We start from the raw sequence: 23,185 nt of genomic DNA, 5'->3' as shown, positions 1-23,185 counted from the left end.
GACTGCTCCGTACTCCTTTGAGTCTATCCTTCTCCCACTTGTCCACCTCAGCCCTCACGCTGATCCGTGACGCCTCGCCGAGACAACTGACCACCCTGGCGAAATCTCTTCTTCCCTCACAGATTGTAGCTCGCGTGCCTACGAGGCAAGGGCTCCAATTGACGATTCAGATGACCTGACCTGACCTGACCTGACCTGACCTGACCTGACCTCCTCTCACATTCCTCTTCTCTACGTCAATCTCGCTGTCGGCTACTATGGCTTCGAGCTTCTTCCGCAAAGCTCTCAAAAGCGTGTCGTTCTATGCATTCGGGCTTTTCAACTGGTTCTTGTTCCTGGGCTTGTTCGTGAGAAGTGGCACCTTCTTCAAGAAAGATTCCGAGCAAGACAAACTCCAATATGCCATCGGTCTGTCCATTTACCATGGGTAAGAGGGGCTGGATTGCTGACATTCTCGCCCTTTAGCTCGAGATCGGTTCTGGAATCTTTCCAAAGCACCATTTCCAGGCTTCAGGCACTTTTTCTACACCCTGCGCAACGGCCTCCAGCTACACTATGTCAGCAACCGACATGGCCCTTCCTCTGACAACTTGATCGTCTTTCTGCATGGCTTCCCTGACAGCTCAATGATGTGGAGACACTTGATGCAAGAGCCCGCTATACCGTCCAATGAAGCCACCATAGTTTGCGTCGATTTGCCAGGATATGGAGGGAGTGACAGTTTCAAGAAATACGACACCGAGGTTTTGGAAGCTCTTGCGGAGTTTGTGATTGCCATGCGCGAGAAGTACATTTCCGCCGATGCTCCTGACTCCGCGCGCACATTCATTGTTGGCCATGATTGGGGTTGTGCACTCGGATTTCGCCTTGCGTCGGAAGCTCCATGCATAGCAGATCGATTTACTATGACTAACGCTCCACACGTAAGTTCTGTCAGTTTTTGGTCCTTGTCGGAATCGAGCTGATTTGGTATTTGGACAGGTCGAACATGCCTTGGCCAACAAAGACCGGCTGCTGAACTCTGCCTCCAAGATCTTCAAGCAATTCAAGCATTCCCCCAGACGCAACTTCGGATGTCTCTCCAAGTCCTTGAACACCCTCAGACCCCTGTTGCGGCAGACATTGTTGATGGGTTACATTTTCGTCTTCAACCTACCACCAATCTTTGTCAAATACATGGGAGTTGCCGGAAACTACTCGTTTGTGCGAGGAGCTCATCGCCTGGCTTACGGCAGAGGCTCGACCGAATATCGCGTTCAGGAATCCATGGCGGCATCTTTCGGGCCAGGCCCTGAAGAGTGTAAGACGTCGACGCTACTTGGGACAGATGGCAAAGATGCGGATACATACGGGCCCTCTGTCCTTGAACGAGCCAAGTCTCCCAAACAGGCCTTCTGGAATATGACCGGCTACTACCGCGATGGCGCTGCCTGGAGACCTTGGACAAAATCCCTTGAACTTCTTGCAGACTTGTACTCGTTGGAAGAAGCGGCGTCGCAACCAAACTCTCTCGGCCGCCGACGGTCATCAGTCTCGAATCCCTTGTTTGCGGACCTAGTCAAGGGAAGCGTGAAGGCACCGACCTATGTCATTTGGGGCGAGCAAGAACAGGCGTGTTCGAGAGCAATGTGCTTGGATGGATTAGGGGACTACCTTGGCAAGGATAGTGAGATCACGATATTGCCCCGAAGTGGTCATTGGACGCCTGTTGCGCCAGAGTCTCGCCTCGCGCTGGCCACGGCGATTGGCTCCTACGCTGCAAAAGACGCAACCCCCATGCCAACAATGACCTCTGAAGTACAAAAGGTGTATCCGGATGCGGCTCTCGTGGTGAAGAAGTGAGGAATGCAGACAGTGCTGAAACAGAAAAGGGTGTGTTTTAGTGGAATGGCTGAATGACGTGGACAGTCTGCTGAGATCGACTGCTTGTACTACCAGGAGCTACCAACTCGAGCACCATCTGTGATGGTTCCATATGGACCATAGTGCTGATCATAGTGCTGATGCTAAAATGTAAAGCATTTTGACAAACTACTCTGTATGTTTGGAGTGTAGTTGAGAATATCTCGTCACCCTCGCCCCGTAGATGGGCATCGTCAGGTCGAGATTGCCAGGTGCCAGTGCGGGAGGCAAGTCAAGCTCCTAGATCGAATCGAACCTTTCCATACCAACCACTGCACTCGTCACACCGTCATGTCTGGAGTCCTGATTCAAACCCCAAGCTGGCAACGACATTTCGCACATTGCGTGCTCCTCCACGCCCGGCGTCTCTTCGCTATACGCCGACACGACCAGACGCTCATCTGGACCCCGACGAGCGCCAGCGCCATGCTGCAAGTGAACATACAGAACTCAGGGTTGTTGTTCCAACTGTGAAACGAGCAGAGGGCAGTGGGGTCGGCGGGTGTGGCGCGGGATCGGGATCGCATGGCCGGGGATATTATTGTCATTGTCAGGTTTCCTGCGGTGACGGCGACTGGAGAGCCGAAGGCGAAGTCTGGCAGATGCAATAGAAGTAGAAGGAAGAGAAAAGGCAGGAGCAGGACCGAGGTATGACCCTGACTGTGGAGGATTGGCGCTGCTGGGCTTTTTGACATTGCAGATAGATGATCCTGCGAGGGTGTATCCGTGTGTATTGTTCAACCAGGGCGTCCAAGTGCTGAACTGAACTTTCGAGACTTTTGGAGAGAAGGTCGGAAAGGGCTTGGTGTTCAGGGCGCAGCAGTCGCTGGTGTTTGACAATGCTGCCTCTTGTCTTGTTCCCGTTTCGAAGCTCTGGTACGTACTTGGCTCTTGGTGAGCGAACAGAAACTCTTGTCTGTCCAAGCCCTTCGTGAAGCAATACCAGGATATTGCCAAAAAGCGATGCGTGGAAAGTTCGGTCGCAGAAAGACCCAAGCCTACGATTTTGATCCATTGCGACTGGACACTTTGACTCACCCAGGCTTTTTGAGTCAACCGTGAACTCCGGTGGCCAACGAACTCCGGCAGCCAAAGCGTGTGACCATTGGCGTCTGAGTCAGGCCGTGCCAGCGAAATCCCAGAGTGACGAGCAAAGAGGGCAAGACATTGAAGGCTTTGAGACGAGAAGAGTCACAGTGTTGCAGAAAAAGAGTCCTCGGGTTGATATTGAATTGGCTATTAACATTGAATGTCGGAAAACAATATCGGGAAAGATGATGTTGGGGAGGGAACGCCACTCAATCTCTGAAATAAGTACTGTACTCATCCCAAAGGTATCATGTTTGTACTGTACTGGGCACATCGAAACTGGCTCAGCCAGACCGAGAACCCGCTCGGAAAGAAGGAGGTCTTCGAACTGACGATGGAATCTCAGATCGTCTTTCGACAAGTCCTTCGTGTGCACATACCGTATCATGCATGCATGCATGCATCCGCAGGCACGGCACGTAAACAAATCCCAAAAAACAAACTCCCCAGTGTGCTGTGCTGTACTGCAGTATGCGCCGCCACCTATTCCTGTTTGGCAATGCATTGCAATGTCCCAGTCCCCTTCAAAATTCGGATTACCACAACAACATGTCCAAACAACAACAGCACGCCAGCGAAGCCATTAGCGCAGCGCAGCATCCTTCGGCGGCAGGGTCAACATTTCTTCTGTCTTCATAGTATACTACCGGCGGAGGCGGCTGTTGGTAATACATGCCCGGCTGGGGCGGTCCGTACGGCTGTTGGCCCTGCGGAGGCCAGGGGCCTCCTGGACTGCCTGGTCCCCAGCCCTGCGGCGGAGGCGGTTGGTAGTAGCCATTGTTGGGCCCGCGGTTCTGGTCGTTGGTTCCGTTCGGTGGATAGTAAGGGCCGGCATCGTGGTGGACTTGTGGAGGGTACGACGGCGGCGGCCCTGGCGGAGGTTGGTATTTATTGTTGTTGTCGTCGGCCATCGCCTTTGGGGTATCTCAGAGTTGGGGGATCGTGTCAACCCCTGAAGGAATCGCACCTACGGGTACAGGGTATGGTAGGTAAGGCGGTGGTAGCAAGATGTTCGTGGCCTTACGTCGGCTGATTCAGGTGCAGGGTGCAGGGATTGGGGAGCCTTGCGGGGTTGTGAGGACGAGGCTGAATCTTTCTTTGTCTTGTTTGATCTTAATTTAGAGTGTGACGCGGTGGCAGTAAGTGGTGTTGGTGTTTGATCGTCGTCGATATCGATAGGAAAAGCGCAGCGCTGTGGTATTCTATGCAGTGAGTTGAAGAAGGAGAAGAGCGTCCACCTCTGCAGAAGAGCAATATTTTGGCGATTAGTACCACAAGGACCGCAAGTACCTACAGAGCACCTACGTAGTACACAGTACTGTGTAGAAGCTTCTCTCACACAGGGCAGGCCTCAGCCACGCAAGCAGTGGCCAAATATTGACGCAGTCGAAGCCGAGGATCCGGGGATGCTCACCGTGATTATGTCATGCATGGCACGTGAGCAAATGATAGTGCGGTGCGGTGCGGTGCATGAGTGGTCAGATGCACTTTCCCCGAAGACGGCACGCGCAATTCCAAGTTACTCATTGAGCATGTAGATGAGCATTGATGAAGATACAAAGCGAACAATAATAAGGTATGGGATATCCATCGGTCTTATGGGCGAACTGTATAGATATCAACGAATAAAAGCAGTGGATAGTACGTAACAGGCATGTCGGAAAAGAACCTTGGAATCAAGTGAAGGAAGGTCAATTAGGGTGCAATGGATATCGTGGCATCCTCCGGGATTTGCGCGTGGCCTGTCGATGGATTACTAGTACGAGATATTATTCATTATTCATTCTGAACTGACATGGGTGAGATACTAGTAGTAGTACGGGGACAGTCCCATCAATCCCATCAGTCCCATTAAAAGGCAGCTCCCGGGTCTCCCGGGTCGTGATCAGCCCGGGGCCAAGGACCTAAACAAACCCCCGGGCTCCTCTCTTCCTCCACACTCCAGATGGCAGTCTGCAGAACTTGAACTTGAATAAAATTATGCCTAAAATGCCCTTGTACCTTAGCCTAAGGAGCCTAAGGAGCCCAGCTCCTCCCACTGCATGGCACTGCACTGCCTCCCCCAAGTCCTATAAGTCAACGTAATCGACCCCCAACCCATTTCCCACCACGGTGCACAACCCCCATGCTTCGTTGAGGGAATCAAGTTCGAAGAAGAGGTGTCATGTGGATGAAAACGACCATGGATGCTTGTGGCCACCGGACCATGATTGATATTCTGCAGATACTGTATGGTCACCAATTTGGTTGCCTACATGTACTAGTATCTTGACACAACTGGCACAGTAGGGTGCATCCCTCGTTATTAGCGGCCATCCAGGTCGCACTAGATAAAGATGCTCGATACCGACATACAGGAAAACTACAGGGCCTGTAGGCTACTGACGGGGTACTTCTCTAGGTAGGTAGTACCTAGGCACTCTTCTAAGGTACTAGTAGCAGGATACTCACCAGGGGGGTAGTGGACACTGGGCAGGAACCCGGCAGATATGGGGTTATACGGTACCTACGCTGCGGTTGTTGGGAACCACCATAGTAGACGATCCCCACTGGCGCCTGCATCCCTTTCATATCTGGGGGATTTGTTGTACTACCCGACACCTGGTGATGATGATGGTGATGGTAGCACAAAGGCGAAGCTGCGGTGTGACTGCGCATCGTCATCGTATCTGACTACCACTTGTGCCACCTCAGTATCTCAGATACACCGTACACGTCTTCCCTCCCACGCATCTCGTCCCAGTTGTGTCTCCTACCTGCCACCGAGCACACTGCCATCCCCGCCGCTTTCTCGAACAACTCTCATGCTTCAAGTTCTACAGGCTCTGTACAACCAGAAATCCTCCAGAACAATCGGCCTCTGACTCCCAAGTCAAGTGGGGTGGGCATTGAGTTTCCTTCTGACAACCTGGTCGACGGGATCCCACGTTCTTCCGGTCCGCATTGCGACGCAGCCTCACTAGCCTTATCAACAACCTCCCAACTCATCCAGGAAGCAGTCCGCCATGTCGGGCAGCGTTGGAAGCTAGCCCTCTAGGACAGTCCTGGCCATTCTTCCGATCCATGTCTCTCCTCCTGCACATCCTTTTCCGCCGATTGTCCTCCTCATTCTGATTCGAGCTGTCACCTCTCCAAGAGGTCCATCTGCCTTTGCGCTCCCCGGCACATGTCTCCCTGACACTGTCTTGCCGGCATAAGTCCTCGTTAGAACCGAGACTTTGCGCAGATAACGAACCCTCCTCGCTCTCCATCAATCGATATCCACCGACCCTGATAACCTATTTCTGGGCCACCGATACTTCTTCGACCAGCGCTGTCGCCAGGCTCTTGCCTCGAGACTCTCTTTTCGCCCTACCTCTATGACCTGATCCAGCTACGATGAGTATTTACTTGTGGTACACGTTCAGCTGGAGTTCTTTGCGAAAGAGCTTTGCGCCGTGGTAGCAATCTATCTCGACAAAGCTGCGTGCGTGCCCGCACTCACCGTAACTTGACCTGTCACAGGCAGAGAGCCAGCGATAACGGAAGTCTGACGGCTCGCATCAAACATCATATCCGTACAGTTTGGCATACATCAGGAAACACCATATTTGGTGTATAGCCTCCGCTCCATCAAGGAGGAGAGGCCTCTTCTCGACACCATCTAAAGAGCATCTTTCATGCATCGCCGGCATCTTCTCATATTTCCAAACGGGAGTCGTATTTGAGGGTGTTTGTACCTCATCGTGGCCTCGATGTTTGGCTCCAACTCGTTGTCGCTTCCCGCCACTTTTGCTCACGAGCATCGCCCTCTCCGCCTGACCTCCGAAAATGCGCGCCCTCAACCGACCGGCGAATGCCGGTATCTCCTTCTGCACCCTTCGGCACCGAATCAACAATGTTCCTGCCAGTCCTTCCACCACAATCGTGGCGCTCCCGGAAATATTTGTGAATGCGGCCACCAAGCATGCTACCATGTCCATGACACTATCAATGACAAGAAACCTGCCCTCAATGCCATTTTGGAGAAACTAAGTGACAAAATCAAGCGTTTGGAGGAAACTATCCAGAGTGAACGTGGAAACAGGGAAACTGCTCTTCAAAGAGAACGACAGATGTGGGAGAGGGAGGTTCGCATCTTGCGCGAGGCTCTGGCCCCCTTTTACCAAGGCGAGAAGGAGATGCTTAGGAGGCTTCATGAAATTGAGAACAGGGTCGGAAGCAACTACGATGAACAGGTCCGCTTGAGAGACCGTGTGGTCGCGGTTGATGACGCTGCTTGGTCGATGGAGAAACGGCTAGAGGAATTGGAGGGCGTGCGTTCCAAGAGAAGACGACTGGGCGCCAACCATGTTCCGGAGGGGCCGACACAGAACGGCCACTCTTCACCCGACACCATGAGACGAGTGTCTTCGAGTGTGGACGAAAAATCCATCCACACCCCTTCCTCGAGAGCCCTATCGCCGAATGGGCACGCTCCAGCTCCTCCCGAGGCAGAAGAAGCTCGCTCTAGCGGTATCCTGAACCTGGTCGAATTGCCACGTCCGACTTCCCTCAGCACGTCTCAGCACCTGTCCCCAGCACAAGAAGAGCCAAGGTCAAGCGGATTTCTGAACCTCGATCTTGCAGAACGCCTCGGTCAGAAGGCAAAATCTGATCAAGCGCAGGTCGCTCTCCATAGCACCGGCGCCTTGCCTCCCCAAGATCAACCAAGTCCGCCCGGCTATGCGAACTCTGATCCGGGGGTTACCAAGTTCAGTCGCACTCCATCCAAGGCGGACTCCGGCAAAGAACCTGCAGTGAATGTCGTGGTCCTGCCTGTCACTGGGTCTCCGCGAAAGAGAAAGCACCATTTTGACCACCTTGCCTTGGATGTACTTGCAGATGTCACCGTGGCCAGCCCACTCATTCACTGAGCTCCCGTTGTCAGTCAGGAGCATTCATTTCCTTCCTTCGACCATGATGATATGATAGCCATGACTCGTTTTCACTTCAGCATCTGTCCACTCGGTTAGCGAGGGGTTTGCATTACGGTCATTTCACCGATTCGACATGGGATTGTCAGCTTTGGCGGCTTAAAAGTGTTGGATCGCTCATTTCGAGTCTGGTTCTTTTGTATAGGTAGATCCTGCTGACGGTCCTAGTGACAATGAGATGGGAAACTCACATTTGGGATTGGCTGTTGTGCTTGGTTCCAGTTCGTAGGCGACTTTCTCAAAGTCTCCATGTAAACTTCCCCGGACCTTCCAGCCCAGGGCTCCGCCTAAACAATCATCACAGCTCAGTCAGCTTCAAGTTGTCTGGCGGATTCGGAGTGGGCGGGTGCTGATGGACAGATGAATCGGTCTAGTACCTTGTCTGGCCTTGTCCTCTGAAAATTCCCTCGCCACGTCATCAAACTTTGCTCCAGCACGCAATTTGGCCAGCGCCTCTTCTTTCTTAGAGTGCTTCTCGCACTGCACACAGAGAGTTATTAACTGAGCAACATTCGACGAGCAAAAGGACTGATCAACTGGAAATCCACGTACCAGGATGTGTCTGACATTAATTGACTGAGCCGCCTTCAGCTTACCACTTCCCCCGGTTGACCCATCCTCCTCTTTCCCCTTTCCTTTGCCTTTTCCCCCTCCAGAGCCGGCTTTGGCCTTATCGCCTTTCCCTGCCTCCTTGTTTTTGGGCGCCATTGAGGCAGCTATCTCGGTCTTGCCTGCACAGATCTAGATATCAATTGCTGCCCAGGTAGTAAGGTGGCCGAAGCGACGCCTGTGTATTCACTGAAAGATAGTAAAATGGTCTGCACGAAAAGCCATCTGAGGAAGGCAATAGAGTATAAGAGGTAACTAGCTGCCTTAACACATGCTATCTATTACCGGATATGGCATAGCCCTCCCGCTGTGGTTATTAGCGCTCTCTAATAGTACATTTCTTGTCTTGGCGGGGCATGCAGGGCAGAAGCAGCTGAGGACGGTTGCGGTTGCGGGCAGCGCAGCTTTTCGGGGCGTCTCAAAACTTTGGGCGAAGGAACAAGTGACTGGCAGAACGCCGTGTGGATCATCAGCCAGCAGAAGTCGCCCGTCAAGCCCGTAACTGCAAGCAGCGTTTTCACACCACCATCAGACAGGGCTCGGGACCATCAAATATGCATCAAAAGCAGACCAGATACAGGCAGAAACATCTTCGCTGGCAATGCCCACCGTCCAGATAAAACACTCCATATAGAAATCGCGTATATCGAACCTTAACACGTGACCTGCATTCACTTCGATGTTCTGCCAGGTGTGGACTTTAACGCCGGAATCGTCGCGTTTTGAGATGATCCAGACATCCGGCAGACGAGCTTGGGCTGTGATGCACCAACTGTGACTGATCATGTCTACCTGCGACGCCACCTATCTTCAACTTCATCACTCCCTCACCCATCCCTCCATCCTACCATCACCACCACCACAATCGTCCTCTGTTCCTACGCGACAATCTATCACCACCGCCTAAGTGGACAATGTCGCCAGCCCCTTGAACGGTCAACCACGGTGACACGACTTCACCTGACTTGACCGTACCAGGCAACCTATCGTGAAAGTTAGAAAGAGCGGACCACAAGACAAGACCTCATAATCATCCCACCACGATCTTCGTTGCGGTTCTTTTGACCGCACTCAAAAAATTATCTTGTCTGCTTGACACAATATTACAATACCACAATCAAGGCTATGGGGACTGCGACAAAGGGCTAAGATAAAATTCTGATACCAGACCTGAAGGTCAGAGATCAACAGTCCCAAGCAAGGGCCAAAGGCAGGAGAAGATCAAAGAGCAACCATCGCGACAATACCAACAATGTCGGGATCAACGCCCTTCACGGCTCGATCGCCCACGCAGTCGAACCAATATCCGCCTTACTCGCCAACACATCCAAATCGCCCCTTCTTCCAAGTTGGTCATGAGCCATTCCAATTACCTCCTCAACACCTCATCCAGACCCCGCCTCCATTCCCTCCAGCATCTCTGGTACAAAGCCCACATCACAATCGACCGCCAACGCTGGCATCACCCTTACCTGCCCCGAACGCTTTGCCGCCTCCGTCGATGGGTCCAGGATCTCAATACCCTCCATTGGCATCCAGCCCATCATACCCGTTGCAGAGAACATATTCCGGTCGTCTTGTTCCTCAGTCAAACATGATGTCCCAATATGATGGCACCCCGACACATGCTCACCCATCAGGCCCGTCGCCGTCAGCTTTGCAATCCCCAACGCGCGAGCAACATAGTCTGTCCAACGGCAGAGCGGCCGAGAACAGCGCCATGGAGTCACGCCCTCAGTCCAAAGATGTAAGCCGCCACTTTCATGCAGCCCAAGCACTTGCTGACTTGGTTCCTCAGAAGCCTGATCGAGCGAGCAATCCCATGTCCTTCGCAAGCATCTTGGGTCCTTCAAGCAATGAACCCTCGACAAGAGTTGCAGACGTCAAGCCACCACGGCTGCCAACACCGCCGTTGAAGCCCGTGGCTGAAAGCAAACCCTTGACTGAGGTGCCAACAGTGCCTAAATTGCCAGACGTGGATTCTGCCCGCTCTCTCACTAACGGAGAGACGAAAGTGCAGCCCAAGACGGAAGTGGTGCACGTGCAGCGCAAGCAGATTGCACCCTCAAATCCACGCAAAATCCCCACGGAAGGTGAGGCGGAGAAGATCTTGAAAGCTCTTGCAATGATTGAGGAAGGCCCTCTCAGCGACGCAGAAGATGGTGTATTCTATGCAGAAAAGGAACGTTTCAAGCAGAGAAGTAGGAAGAGAGCTGCCGATATTGCCGAAGGCGAACTGCGCAAGCGTAAGGTGAGTGAAGCATCTGTTCTACCGCACCCGTGTGTTCGTCGCGCTAACCCCACACTGCAGCGCCGCAGAGAGTTCGTTCTCGAGTCCTTCATCAAATCCTTCGAAACCCATGCAACCAGTGCTGCACAGCGCTACCGTGAGCGGTTCGAGCCGATCGCTGCGAAGGAGATTGCAGACAAAGACATTCAGACCGAAAAAGAGCGCAAAAAGGACATGCAGAGAAAGCGCCGCCGCGAACAACAAATTCAGAACGAGACCCAGAAGTTGAAGGAACTCGAGCAACGCGCAAGAGAAGCGGAAGATCAAGAAGAGGCGCAGAAATACCTGAAACAGGCAGAGAGGTCCCAAGCACGGATCAGACAAACCGCCGAACTTCTCGAGGGTGTTCCCGTGCAAGAAGATATGGAGGTCTCCGCGCCAGCTCCCAATTACGAGGGCGGCGTTACATCCTCCTTCCAAATTGGATCGCCCGAGCCTGCCGAGCCGCCGAAGAAACGCACCAAGAGAGAGGGCGGTCCTTCGGCTCGTCTGAAGAAGTCCAAGGAGAAGAAGCAAGCAGAGAAAGATGCTGCCGAGGCTGCTTACGCTGCCATGGAACGAGATGCTCTCGTCCAGATTGCTCCCAAGGAGGAGACAAAGAAAGAGCCCAGCGCCAAAGCAAAGAAGGCACAGCAGAAAGAAGAGGCCGCCGCCGCCGCTGCCGCCGCTGCAGCGGCTGCTGCTGCGGCTGCGCATACGGTCAACTACGAGTCCAAAGGCTACAATCAAATCTATGAGCAAATTTGGCGAGATCTCGCGAGGAAGGACATCCCGAAGGTGTACAAGCTCAAGCAAATGTCGCTCAGCATACGACAAGAGAATCTGCGGAAGACGGCCATCCTCGCCAGCAAACAAGCTCGAAAATGGCAAGAACGGACCAACAAGAGCATGAAAGATACTCAAGCTCGAGCGAAACGAGTCATGCGTGAGATGATGTCTTTCTGGAAGCGCAATGAGCGAGAGGAGCGTGATCTTCGACGCATGGCGGAACGAAAGGAGATCGAGGACGCCAAGAAGGCCGAAGCAGACCGAGAAGCCAACAGACAGAAGCGGAAGCTTAACTTTCTCATTTCGCAAACCGAGCTCTACTCCCATTTCATCGGCCGCAAGATCAAGACTGATGAGGTGGAGAGAGCCACCGACGACCCTGACGTGGCCACCCCAGGTGAGAGGGAGCGGCCTGCCGATGCTGATCGAGACCGGGGCATGGATGATGTGGCACTGTCCGATGAGCATGGCAACCACAAGGTCACGCACTTTGAGGATCTCGACTTTGATGCCGATGATGACTCGGAGTTGCGGAAAGCAGCCGCGGCCAATGCAGCCAGCGCCTTGCAAGATGCACAGGACAAGGCGAGAAACTTCAACGGCGAAGACCCGATGGCGGCCTTCGATTCGGACGAAATGAATTTCCAAAACCCGACCATGGCTGGAGATGTTCAAGTCGCTCAACCCAAAATGCTGCAGGCCCAGCTCAAGGGATATCAGCTCAAAGGCCTCAATTGGCTGGTCAACCTCTATGAACAAGGTATCAACGGCATTCTCGCCGACGAAATGGGTCTCGGCAAGACGGTGCAATCCATCTCGGTCATGGGATATCTTGCAGAACAGCACAACATTTGGGGTCCCTTCCTGGTCATTGCACCAGCCTCAACCTTGCACAATTGGGAACAAGAAATTACCAGATTCGTGCCGGCCATTAAGGTGCTCCCTTACTGGGGCAATGCAAAGGATCGAAAGACGTTGCGGAAGTTCTGGGATCGTAAGCACGTCACCTACAACAAGGACTCTGAATTCCATGTTCTGGTCACTTCCTATCAACTGGTGGTGCAGGATGCCCAGTACTTCCAGAAGATCAGATGGCAGTACATGATTCTGGACGAGGCTCAAGCTATCAAGTCGTCGAGCAGTTCACGATGGAAGACACTGCTCGGATTTCAGTGTCGCAACCGTCTGTTGCTCACTGGCACACCGATCCAGAACAACATGCAAGAGTTGTGGGCGTTGTTGCATTTCATCATGCCCACGCTGTTCGACTCGCATGACGAGTTCAGCGATTGGTTCTCCAAGGACATTGAAAGCCATGCGCAGAGCAACACCAAGCTCAACCAAGATCAACTCAAGCGGCTGCACATGATCCTCAAACCGTTCATGTTACGTCGTATCAAGTCCAATGTGCAGAAGGAACTGGGCGACAAGGTGGAGAAAGACGTGTTCTGCGACCTCACGTACCGGCAGCGTGCCTACTATGCCAACCTTCGCAGTAAGATCAGCGTCATGGACCTGATTGAGAAGGCCACGTTGGGTGACGACCAGGACACGGCGACGTTGATGAACCTGGTCATGCAATTCCGCAAGGTCTGCAATCATCCCGATCTCTTTGAACGAGCGGACACGGCCTCACCCTTCTCCATGTCGACCTTTGCCGAGACCGCGTCCTTCCTTCGTGAGGGTTATTTCGTGCAGTTGGCCTATTCCGTCCGAAATCCGATCAAGTATGACTTGCCACGAGTGTTGTGCAACGATGTAGGCCGACTTGACATTGCAGGCCCGAGCAATCCCCAGGCGGGCTTCCGGCGCGCCGGCTTCAGAGCGGACAAGATGAGTGGCTTGATGAGGATTTGGACTGCCGACAATATCAAATCGTCCATGGAGCATGACGATGCCTTTTCATTCCTCCGCTTTGTCGACACTTCGGTGGGCGAGGCATCTGCCATTGGAGAGACGGGGACCTTTGAGCGTGCCATGAAGTTGAAGAAGCATCATCGCCGGGTCCTGCCTGTCTACGAGGATTCGGACGCCGAGCCGCCAGTACATGCCATGTTCAACATTGTCGACAACAGTCCTCGACCGGCGCTGGCGGAACTCGATGCGAACTCGAACCTGGGCAAATTGTGCAACATCTCCCGAGAATATCTTGCGGACCAAGGCTATTCCGTCCTGGAACCGGCAGCTCGTCCCAAGGCATCCGCTCCGCCGATCGAGATCAGCGCTTTTGACCAGTCGTCGCTCACGGAGCGGCAGCTGACCATGTTCAATGGGGATGTGCGAGCTTGTCTGTTCCCACTCGAAGAGTCGCTGGAAGAGAAACTGCTCGAGAAGGACGTTGAGCCGGAGAACTTCCCTCTCTCCGACATGTTGCCCAAGCCCGAGTCTCAGAAGGCGCGGTATACCCACATTTCGATTCCTTCGATGCGCCGATTCGTCACCGACTCTGGCAAGCTGGCCAAGTTGGATCAACTCCTCCGGGAGCTGAAGAACGGCGGGCATCGGGTGTTGTTGTACTTCCAGATGACTCGCATGATCGACTTGATGGAGGAATATCTGACCTACCGCAACTACAAGTACTGTCGGTTGGATGGAAGCACCAAGTTGGAAGACCGTCGGGACACGGTGCATGACTTCCAGACCCGACCGGAGATTTTCATCTTCTTGCTTTCCACGCGTGCTGGTGGGTTGGGGATCAACTTGACTTCTGCCGACACCGTCATCTTCTACGATTCGGACTGGAACCCGACCATCGACTCGCAAGCCATGGACCGCGCCCACCGACTGGGCCAGACCAAACAAGTGACGGTGTATCGTCTCATCACTCGCGGTACGATTGAAGAACGGATCCGGAAACGAGCGATGCAGAAAGAAGAGGTACAGCGGGTGGTCATCACGGGCGGAGATGGTGCCGGAGTGGACTTCAACACTCGCGACCGACGGGAGAACCGTACCAAGGACATTGCGATGTGGCTTGCGGACGACGATCAAGCCGCCCTCATCGAACAAAAGGAGAAAGAAATCGCCGACAAACCGAAGGAAGAGGAGAGCACGAAGAAGAAGAGCAAAAAGGCTCAAGCTGCGGCCAGCCGAAAGAGAAAAGGGGAGATGAGCCTGGACGACATGTATCATGAAGGTGAGATTGACAGGGACTGCTCTGTCGATGAAGATGAACTGACATTTTGGTTGTAGGTGAAGGACATTTCGAAGATGCATCGGCCAAACCGTCCGGAGCGGCCACGCCGGTCAGCACGGTGGAGAGCCCGTCGTCGTCGCGAGCGCGCGGCGGCAAAGGCGTGAGCAAGAAGGCCAAGACGGCCAAACAACGATTGGCGATTGTGGACGCCGAAGGAGATCTAGGCATGGGTGGTATGTAGGATGGAGGAGGCGAAGCGACGGCGGTTGGGGATTGAAAAGTCATCGAATCCCACCAGCATCCTCCACCAGCATCCCGGTGTCCGAAGACCTCAGGGGGGTGAATGTACGATCAAGCAGCCCGGCGTGGTATTTCATTTGTGTTCAGTGCAGACGAGGCGTTGGGGGGAAAATGATGGCGGGCGACATGAACGCGGCGCTGGCTGGCATGGGTCAATATTGCATGGAAGACAGTGCAATCATCCAGCTGGTCATAGTCATCTTGTCGGAGACGAGAACGAGCAAGACAAACAGTATTAGAGGGGAGAGACACCAATACATGAGGTTAATTACTATTACTGATACTGGTGACTTTGAGTCTGTATCTTGAATGGTGGTTGTGTGGGGATGCGGGATTAGGAGGCCGGTGGTCAAGTCCGGGAGATAAGATAAGAAAGGGCGAATTAGTGAGTAACGGCGTCTGTTATCGGTTATCGCGGGCGGGTCCCCGGCCATCTCCGGCTCCCATCTCCATTTCCACCTCAATTTCCACCTCCACCTCCATTTCCCTCTCTATCACTCTCTCCTTCATCTCAACCCATCAACCATCCACCATCAAATCACCCCCGGTCGCCTCCACTGGCAATCCGTGTTTCTCCCGGTACTAGTAATACAAATGACACTCCTGGCCACTCGACTCATCCAATGATGTGGCCAACATGGCAGAGATAAGCATCGGCCGGTCCAGCTTGTTTTCGTCGGATCCAGTTCTTTGGTAGCTGCTATCTTTTGCCCCGGGGTTACCTCACCACCATGAGCACGACGACGGCCATCGTACCATGAGAGACGGCGGCTGCGTTGGGCTGTGGTTGGGCTCGAGCTCCTTTCTTGATGGATTAGTCCGCTAAGTACCACGATTTAAGGTGAGTGATATGTGCTCCTTACCTTCTGCTTTCTATATATTATATGTTGGCAGGGGAAATATACAAGTACTAGTCAAAGCGCCCGGAGATTTACTCATTCGTCTGCTTCTACTAGTATCCGGGCCATCTCGCTGACAGTTATCTTATGAGGGTGCAGTGATATACATACTACATATATACATCCTTCTATCTATCTATCCATCTATCAGTCTTTGGCTCACCCTCCTTGGCCATCACGATATCATTCTCATTCTCCTTTCGGATCAGGATTCCTTCCCCTCTACTCGACTCTTCTCCACTATACTCGACTCATCTATCGACGTCTTCTCACATACATACACACCACTCACTGGCCCTGCTGGACGCTGGCAACCAGTTGAACAAACAGAACAAACAGAACAGAACAATGGCTACTCGCCGCCTTTCGTCGCTGGTCCATGGCTCCATCAACCAGGACTATGACGCGTCTTTGGGCAACGAGGCTCAATTGGCCAAATTGGGATATGAACAGGGTATGTTATGTTGAAATCCCTTGCAGTGGAAAAAGGAATCGAAGCCGGATCTCTATACTAGTACCTAATATCCACATCTCTATGTTCATTCCTGTGTCCATTGGTCCAATTTATTCACGCAGCTGGCTGATCTTGTCTTCACAGAACTCAAACGCTCCTTCGGTCTTCTGGGCATGGTCGGCTTCAGCTTCTCCATCGTCACCTGCTGGACCGCCCTGGGCGGCACGCTGACCGTGGGCATCACCGCCGGCGGGCCGCCCGTCATGGTCTGGTCGTGGGTCGGCATCTGTCTGCTGTCCCTGTGCGTCGCCTACTCGTTTGCCGAAATGTGTTCCGCCTGGCCCACTGCTGGAGGGCAGTATTCTTGGGTCGCCATCCTCGCTCCGCCGAAGTATGCTCGTGGCAGTGCCTGGGTGACGGGGTGGTTTATGTGTACCGGCATTGTTGCTATGGGGGCGGTCAACAATTTTGTAAGCATGTCCCAGACCTTTCCCAGTCTTTTGTGTTTGTGTTTGCATCTACTCTTCCTCTGGCTCATCCTTGGGCGGTCCTACCTTACGTTCTTGTCAAGGTGGGAGAGTAGTTGCATGAATTGTGTGGCTCCCCTCTCTTCTCAACCAGGAGAAGAGGAGTAGCTATGTAATCTGTCTAAACGCCATGGATTCATGGTGGCAGGTGGCACCCTGTTCCCAGGGAAGGTCCAGAGAAGGAAGGCGGTAACAGTTCTGATTCTGGTTTGTCGCTGCTCACACCATTCTTTCATTGGGTTGAGTCGACACTTCCTCGCACAGCCTGTTCTGTTCCAATGTCTAGCAAGAAAAGAATGTAGTGCTGACTGTCCCTACAAGATCTGCTCCAATTTCATCCTCGGCATGGCCAATCTCAATAACCCAGGCTACACCATCGAGCGTTGGCACGATGTGCTGGTCACTTATCTGCTCGCCATCTGCGCCGCTCTCGTCAACATCTTCCTCTCCCGCTGGCTGAACCAGATCTCGATGTTCGCCGTGGTCTGGAACCTTGTGAGCTTCTTCGTCGTCATCATCACCATCCTCGCCTGCAACGACCACAAGCAGTCCGGCAGCTTTGTCTTCTCCGATTTCCAGAATGATACTGGTTTCTCGTCGGGCGGCATGGCTGTCATGATTGGTCTATTGCAGACTCTGTTCGGTAAGTTGAATTGCTGAAATGTGCCTTTGAGGCACGTCACTTTGCGGATTTTCATCCTCAAGACCTTTCGTCTCCTTTGATTTCGAATGTATCCCTGGAACCCACAATCGAACGACGGCATTGTCTGGAACAGGGGATGACTATTGGCTCCATATTTTGGACCATCATACCTCGCTTTGATTCAAAGCTAGGGGTTGTCAACCCAACAGCAAAGACCTCCATGCTCGGCGATGCCGTTGTTTCGGTCGTCTGGCTCCTCCTACAGTACTTCTTCCGGCACCCTCCCCGGGCTTACAAGACCCACTCACCATTCATTCACTGCTTGACTCCTCCGGAGCCTTTTTCCCTCAGCCTGTCCTCCAGACATCGCACCATCAAGCTCCCACATCTCAACCCTTCAAAGACATTCAAACCCTTCTTCCACTTCGCTCGCACTTCACTACTCATTGCCCTGCTGTCCCATTCGCACAGCAGCGATTATTATCCACTGCTTTTCTCCAACTCCACCCCAATCCCCAACACGCCTCATTTCTTCCCTTCCACCCTCCAACCCTCCTTTTTGTCTCTACAACTTCATCAAGCTGATTCTATCACGTCTGTAGGCATGGCGTGCTATGATGCGCCGGCTCACATGAGCGAGGAACTCAGGGAACCTGCAAAACAAGCTCCCCAAGCCATAGTTATGTCCGTCTGGCTCGGAGCGGTGACGGGGTTTGTATTCCTGATTTCGGCGTTTTTCTGCATCGGCGACATTCAAGCCACAGCAGACACACCGACAGGTGTGCCCCTGATCCAGATCATGTACGACAGCACGGGCAGCATCGGCGGGGCGACGGCGCTGTCGTGCCTGATCACGGTGATTGTGCTGATCGCCTCCAACAGCCTGATGGCCGAGGGCGGCCGCGCGCTGTGGGCGTTCGCGCGCGACCACGGCCTGCCGTTCTCGGGCGTCTTGAAACAAGTCAACAAGCGGTCCCAGGTGCCCGTCTACTCGATCCTGCTGTGCATGGTGATCCAGATGGGCCTGAACAGCATCTACTACGCCAGCTACGAGGGCTTCAGCACCGTCGTCTCCATCGCCACCTTCGGCTTCTACCTGTCCTATGCCATGCCGCTGCTGGCGCGGCTGTGGAGCTTCTTCGCCGGATACGAGCACGCCAAACGCATCCCCGGCGCCTACAACATGGGCAAGTGGAGTCCTGTGCTCAACGCCCTCGGACTGGCTTTTCTGATCTTTGGCGGTATCGACTTCAACTTCCCCCAGGAGGGGCCTGTCGATGCAGATAACATGAATTACTGCAGTGCCGCGTTTGGCATCATCGGTTTGATCAGCCTCGTCACCTGGGTCTTTGATGGGAGGAAGAATTTCACGGGACCCAAGACCGCCGGCACGATGGTCAGTGGCCTCGAGACTAATGGTCATGAGGTGCTTGAGAAGGAGGATGGACTGCTGGGCGTTGATGGCACGGGAAGCGCGGCCGCGAAGGAAAAGGCGGCCCAGAATGCTGACAAGATGGCTTGATCCGAACAGGCAGAGCTCAAAATGAGCCGTGCGGATTCGAAAGGATGGATCGACAGATGGATATGCATCTCTGCACGACTCAAGACATTCATACATTTAACTATCTTGAGACTGTTTGCCCATTGTATTCAGACTAATACTGTACAATAATGTACGGCGGTGTTACACCTCGATCATGTTCTTCTGCTCCCATCTTTTCAGCGCTCATCACACTGTGCAGCATGGTAATGTTTTGCACCATAAGGTCTGTTCCATGTGAATTATCCATATGATACCAATAGTCAGTACAAGACCCCAGCCTTCCTTTCGACAATCCTTTGGCTCATCATCATCGGGGAAGATACAGGTCTGGTCGTTTGAATGTCGTAGCGAGACTCTCGTTGGGTCGATTCTCCACGAATGCTGCAGCAGTTGGTTTCGGAGGTTTCCCACCATCGCCATCACCGTCCTCTGCTAAGTCGAAAATGGAGCCTCGACGCTTTGTCCATCTCTGACCAGTCAGTGATGTTGACGCCCTTCTTTTGAGCTTGTTTGTCGGGGCCGGAGTTTCAATACTCGGAAGCACGTCCTCTGTTTCGGTCAGTGGTGACTTGCGACTGGTCCTCCAATGCGTTGTATCGTATAGAGCGTTGGGAATTAGAGGTGCAGCTCGCTCGTCAACAACGCTTGGTCCGGTCTCTCGAGTCAAAGGTTCGTCGATCATGATTTTGGCCTTCATTGCTCTTCTCGTATCCCGTTCTTCGCTGTCAACTGTTGTGCGTTTCCGCTTTCCCAGCACGCCGTTCTGCTTTATCCCGGCTTTTTCAGCATCTGATGATGGGAAATACCGCGACGCTTTAGCTCTTGTACTTCCGTAGTCCTCAGAATCGGTCGCCTCTTCTGTGATAAAGCCCTGGACTTCCTCTCCCGAAAGGTGCGTCGACTTACAGGCAAGTTTCATTGCTGATTGCGGTGACCACTTGCTGATAGCTGTCAACACCTCGAGTGACAGTCTCTTCTTCTCATCTCTCTCCGGCCACAGCGTCAGATGCATCTTCCTGGGGAACGGTTTGTATGGTGGTTCGACCGGAGAGTGACGTCCTTTCGCCCGACTCTTATGGTAGAAGCTCTCAAATCCCCATTTGTATGCAAGATATTTGAAGGCTCCACCGTCTCGGAAATCAATCACAGGACTCTTGGGACGTCTTGGATGCCAATGCTGTATTGTCCGTTGATACAGGGCTTCGAAGTCGTACTTGTGAGCTTCGTTGCAAAACCAGGGGTGTTGAAGGGCTTCGTCGGCGGTCATTCTTGATTCCTCATCGATCACCAGCAATCGCTCCACAAATTCTCTGGGTCGTTGTCGGACTGCTTGCCAATCTTTCGATGTTCGCAAAAAGTCGAGGTCGCAGTCTCGAGCCAGCTTTTCGGAGTACATACCCGTCGCAGGGTCAGTGAAGGCCATTCCGCCAGTAAGAAGGATGACTGCAACGCATCCTACGGCCCACATATCTACTGCTCGAGTGTAGCCGTCAGATTCTTCGACTGTCAGTTTATCGTGTCTTCGTCTGAGCATCTCCCTATATATACCATTAGCCAAAGCACTCGGGTGTTCGTCAAGATAGCCTACGGGGCAGCATATTCGTGTGTCCCGACAACTGTCGACATACGATGTCGTGACGTATGGATCCTTCGGGCGGCACCAAAATCGGTCAGCACCACTCGAGAACCAGCTGCCAGACTGGTCATGAGAATATTGTCCGGCTTGATGTCTCGATGCACGATGTTGTTCTGGTGGAGGAATCGCACAGCTATGAGCATTTGTCGAACAATCACTGCGGCTTCGACTTCGAGGAGCTTTCCATTCTTCGACTCGATGTAAGAGAAGAGATCACCCGCAGTGACAATGTCTTGCATCATGTAGCTGTAGTTGTGAGCAATTGGGTGTCGAAGAAAGTCAGCTTACTTACATCGTGTTATTGGTGATATAGACCTTCTCCAGTCCAATGATGTTGGGCTGATCATGGGAGTCAAACCAGTGCACAATATCTTCCTGTGAAAAGAACTTACATGGCTGATCGAGGAGAGAATTTCAACCTCACGGAAATACATCTTCAACTTCGGGTTTAGCCCTATTTCCCTCTTCTTCTGATCACCCCATGCCTTCACTTTGCGTGCCTGTATCCTGTTGTCGACATCATCAGCAGTGGCAGGCCTCTGGGAACGGCGAAACCGGGTTTGTAGTTTTGGTGTGAGCTTGCGCAGGTCGACGATTTTACAAGCAACTTGGGTCCGGGATGTCTGTTCGAGGGCCATGAACACTTTGCCGAAGGCTCCTGCACCGAGTAATCTATCGCTGACAACATAATCCCGTCGAAAACGCTGTGGCCGTCAGTCGAATCTCAAGATTAGGCTGTGGGCATCATACCCCCATCTCTTTCTCCTGAATAACGTCAAACGTATCCATTGACTCGTTCTTGTTGACGACATGGAAGATGAGGCTTGTCCAGCGACTCAATCGGAGGATATTTCCGTCGCTGAGAAGGAACCCGCCATTGCCTTTGCCAATAAAGTCCCCATTCAGATATGTACCGTTCTGGGACAGATCTTCCGCGTAGACAAGTGTATCCACCCCATTGGGCTCATCTTTTTCGTAGACGACTGTGTAGATACTGACATGTCTCTTGGAGACACGGGGATCATTCAGGACGTATTGACTGTCTGATTAGCTGGAGGCTTTCTGAAGAGTCATCTTCTCACCATTTCGTTCTGTCGCGTCCAATGATGATTTCTTGGTTTGCATAGACCTTCTTCCCTAGATAGGCTAGTATGATCAAGGTCAAATCAGGGAGATTAAAGAGACAATGACCCACGTCCCAAGACTTTCCCGTGGCGATTCTGAAGGACCAAGATACCTGCCAGAGGTGGCTTGGAGGATAAGGCAGAGCCACTGCATATTCGACGAACGCCAGAGCAAGGCAAAGTTGCCATATTGATGGAATAACTCAACTTCAAGAACGAATCAATAGCTTTTGAGCTCGTCGCGACTCAAGAAAAGATACAGGACATCTACAGAGAAACAGGGCAAATCCCACCTGGGCAAAGCAAGTGCATGACAATGAGTCCAGAGTGCCTTGAAATGGTCTTGTCGGTGTGTGATAGTTGGCCCCAATACGGCAGATGGCAGACGAGACGCGTGCGATGACAGTGAAGTAGATAAAAACTCAACAGTCAACAGTCACAGACAGTAGTGACTGCCATCTCAGACGTATATAGTCGCACCTGCCGTGTTGTCCAGCATTATATGGTGGACGGTAGCTGCACGTGATGCTGTTGTCCCGATTGAGATCAACTGCGACGTCACTGGCACAAACACGCCAAGCCAAATAGGCACACACGCAGCCGTCAGGCTTGGCGGGCTGTTCCCCTTCAAAATCCCCCGCAGCAGCTTCTCGTTCCTCCCGCTTCCCTCTCTACATCACCGCACACTCATCCTCAAACAACTCCGTATGTCTTCCCTGTGAATATCCAGATGATTCTCTGAACTACTGTGACCTGTTACTAACCTCCTCGATAGTCGGAATTGATCGAAGATGAGAGCCAAGTGGAGAAAGAAGAGAGTTCGTCGTCTCAAGCGTAAGAGGAGAAAGACTAGAGCCCGCAGGTATGTCTTGAATCGATATTCACAGATTGGCGTTGCAAGAACCAGAACATTAACCCTTTCCTACAGCAAGTAATCGCGTCAACTGCTCCATCACATCGTCCCCTCTCGACCAAATGTCAACGAATCTTCAAAGTTGAATTCACTCCCCGAACATCGGGTCTCGACTACAACACAACTACTTGACCGCAACACTACTCCCGGCGTGCCATTGATCGCCATGACGGAAACTGCGGACCAGAAGATCGGCCTTACAATAATCAAAGCTTCGCCAGCTGCGATTGTCGTGTAAGAGGAGTGGAGGATGGTCAGTCTCCATGGAGCTTTCTGACGGGGTTGCTTATGATGTCTGGGACATGGCCAAGGAGGATCCAGCACGCACAGAATCTCCGGACAACGACGCTATGTTCTAGACTCTAAGTCACTCAAAACAACGGAAAACACAGAGCTA

At 52.7% G+C, this 23,185-nt stretch overlaps 7 protein-coding genes across 7 annotated transcripts; 4 read left to right on the top strand and 3 right to left on the bottom strand.

The window, feature by feature from the left end:
* Positions 1–257: 257 nt before the first annotated feature.
* On the top strand, positions 258–1,842 carry A1O1_07495 (uncharacterized protein; the record flags this gene model as incomplete). The annotated part of the gene is made up of 3 exons (XM_007728363.1): positions 258–408; positions 466–923; positions 982–1,842. 3 exons carry the CDS (start codon positions 258–260, stop codon positions 1,840–1,842), a joined length of 1,470 nt encoding a protein of 489 aa, XP_007726553.1.
* A 1,691-nt stretch (positions 1,843–3,533) lies between these two features.
* Positions 3,534–3,902, bottom strand: A1O1_07494 (uncharacterized protein). Its single transcript, XM_007728362.1, has one exon. The coding sequence runs from the start codon at positions 3,824–3,826 to the stop codon at positions 3,635–3,637; it is 192 nt and encodes a 63-aa protein (XP_007726552.1). The 5' UTR covers positions 3,827–3,902; the 3' UTR covers positions 3,534–3,634.
* A 2,823-nt stretch (positions 3,903–6,725) lies between these two features.
* On the top strand, positions 6,726–7,886 carry A1O1_07493 (uncharacterized protein; the record flags this gene model as incomplete). The annotated part of the gene is made up of 1 exon (XM_007728361.1): positions 6,726–7,886. One exon carries the CDS (start codon positions 6,726–6,728, stop codon positions 7,884–7,886), a length of 1,161 nt encoding a protein of 386 aa, XP_007726551.1.
* Positions 7,887–7,910: 24 nt separating this feature from the next.
* On the bottom strand, positions 7,911–8,654 carry A1O1_07492 (peptidyl-prolyl cis-trans isomerase pin4; the record flags this gene model as incomplete). Its single annotated transcript, XM_007728360.1, has 4 exons — positions 7,911–7,969; positions 8,138–8,233; positions 8,324–8,426; positions 8,499–8,654. The coding sequence occupies 4 exons, from the start codon at positions 8,652–8,654 to the stop codon at positions 7,911–7,913; spliced, it is 414 nt and encodes a 137-aa protein (XP_007726550.1).
* A 1,153-nt stretch (positions 8,655–9,807) lies between these two features.
* On the top strand, positions 9,808–14,990 carry A1O1_07491 (adenosinetriphosphatase; the record flags this gene model as incomplete). The annotated part of the gene is made up of 4 exons (XM_007728359.1): positions 9,808–10,302; positions 10,354–10,806; positions 10,867–14,749; positions 14,806–14,990. The coding sequence occupies 4 exons, from the start codon at positions 9,808–9,810 to the stop codon at positions 14,988–14,990; spliced, it is 5,016 nt and encodes a 1,671-aa protein (XP_007726549.1).
* A 1,306-nt stretch (positions 14,991–16,296) lies between these two features.
* A1O1_07490 (uncharacterized protein) lies at positions 16,297–19,094 on the top strand (the record flags this gene model as incomplete). Its single annotated transcript, XM_007728358.1, has 4 exons — positions 16,297–16,402; positions 16,547–16,872; positions 17,251–17,572; positions 18,175–19,094. 4 exons carry the CDS (start codon positions 16,297–16,299, stop codon positions 19,092–19,094), a joined length of 1,674 nt encoding a protein of 557 aa, XP_007726548.1.
* A 328-nt stretch (positions 19,095–19,422) lies between these two features.
* Positions 19,423–21,876, bottom strand: A1O1_07489 (CAMK protein kinase; the record flags this gene model as incomplete). Its single annotated transcript, XM_007728357.1, has 6 exons — positions 19,423–20,653; positions 20,704–20,997; positions 21,044–21,090; positions 21,144–21,455; positions 21,502–21,794; positions 21,834–21,876. 6 exons carry the CDS (start codon positions 21,874–21,876, stop codon positions 19,423–19,425), a joined length of 2,220 nt encoding a protein of 739 aa, XP_007726547.1.
* Positions 21,877–23,185: the final 1,309 nt, after the last annotated feature.

This window comes from Capronia coronata, assembly GCF_000585585.1.
Source record: "Capronia coronata CBS 617.96 chromosome Unknown acBCG-supercont1.6, whole genome shotgun sequence".
NCBI lineage: Eukaryota > Fungi > Ascomycota > Eurotiomycetes > Chaetothyriales > Herpotrichiellaceae > Capronia > Capronia coronata.
This window is presented reverse-complemented; position numbering and strand designations above follow the sequence as displayed.

Coding starts and splice junctions, on each gene's coding strand:
- A1O1_07494 (XM_007728362.1), bottom strand. CDS start 3,826: ATGCCGGCCCTTACTATCCACCGAACGGAACCAACGACCAGAACCGCG.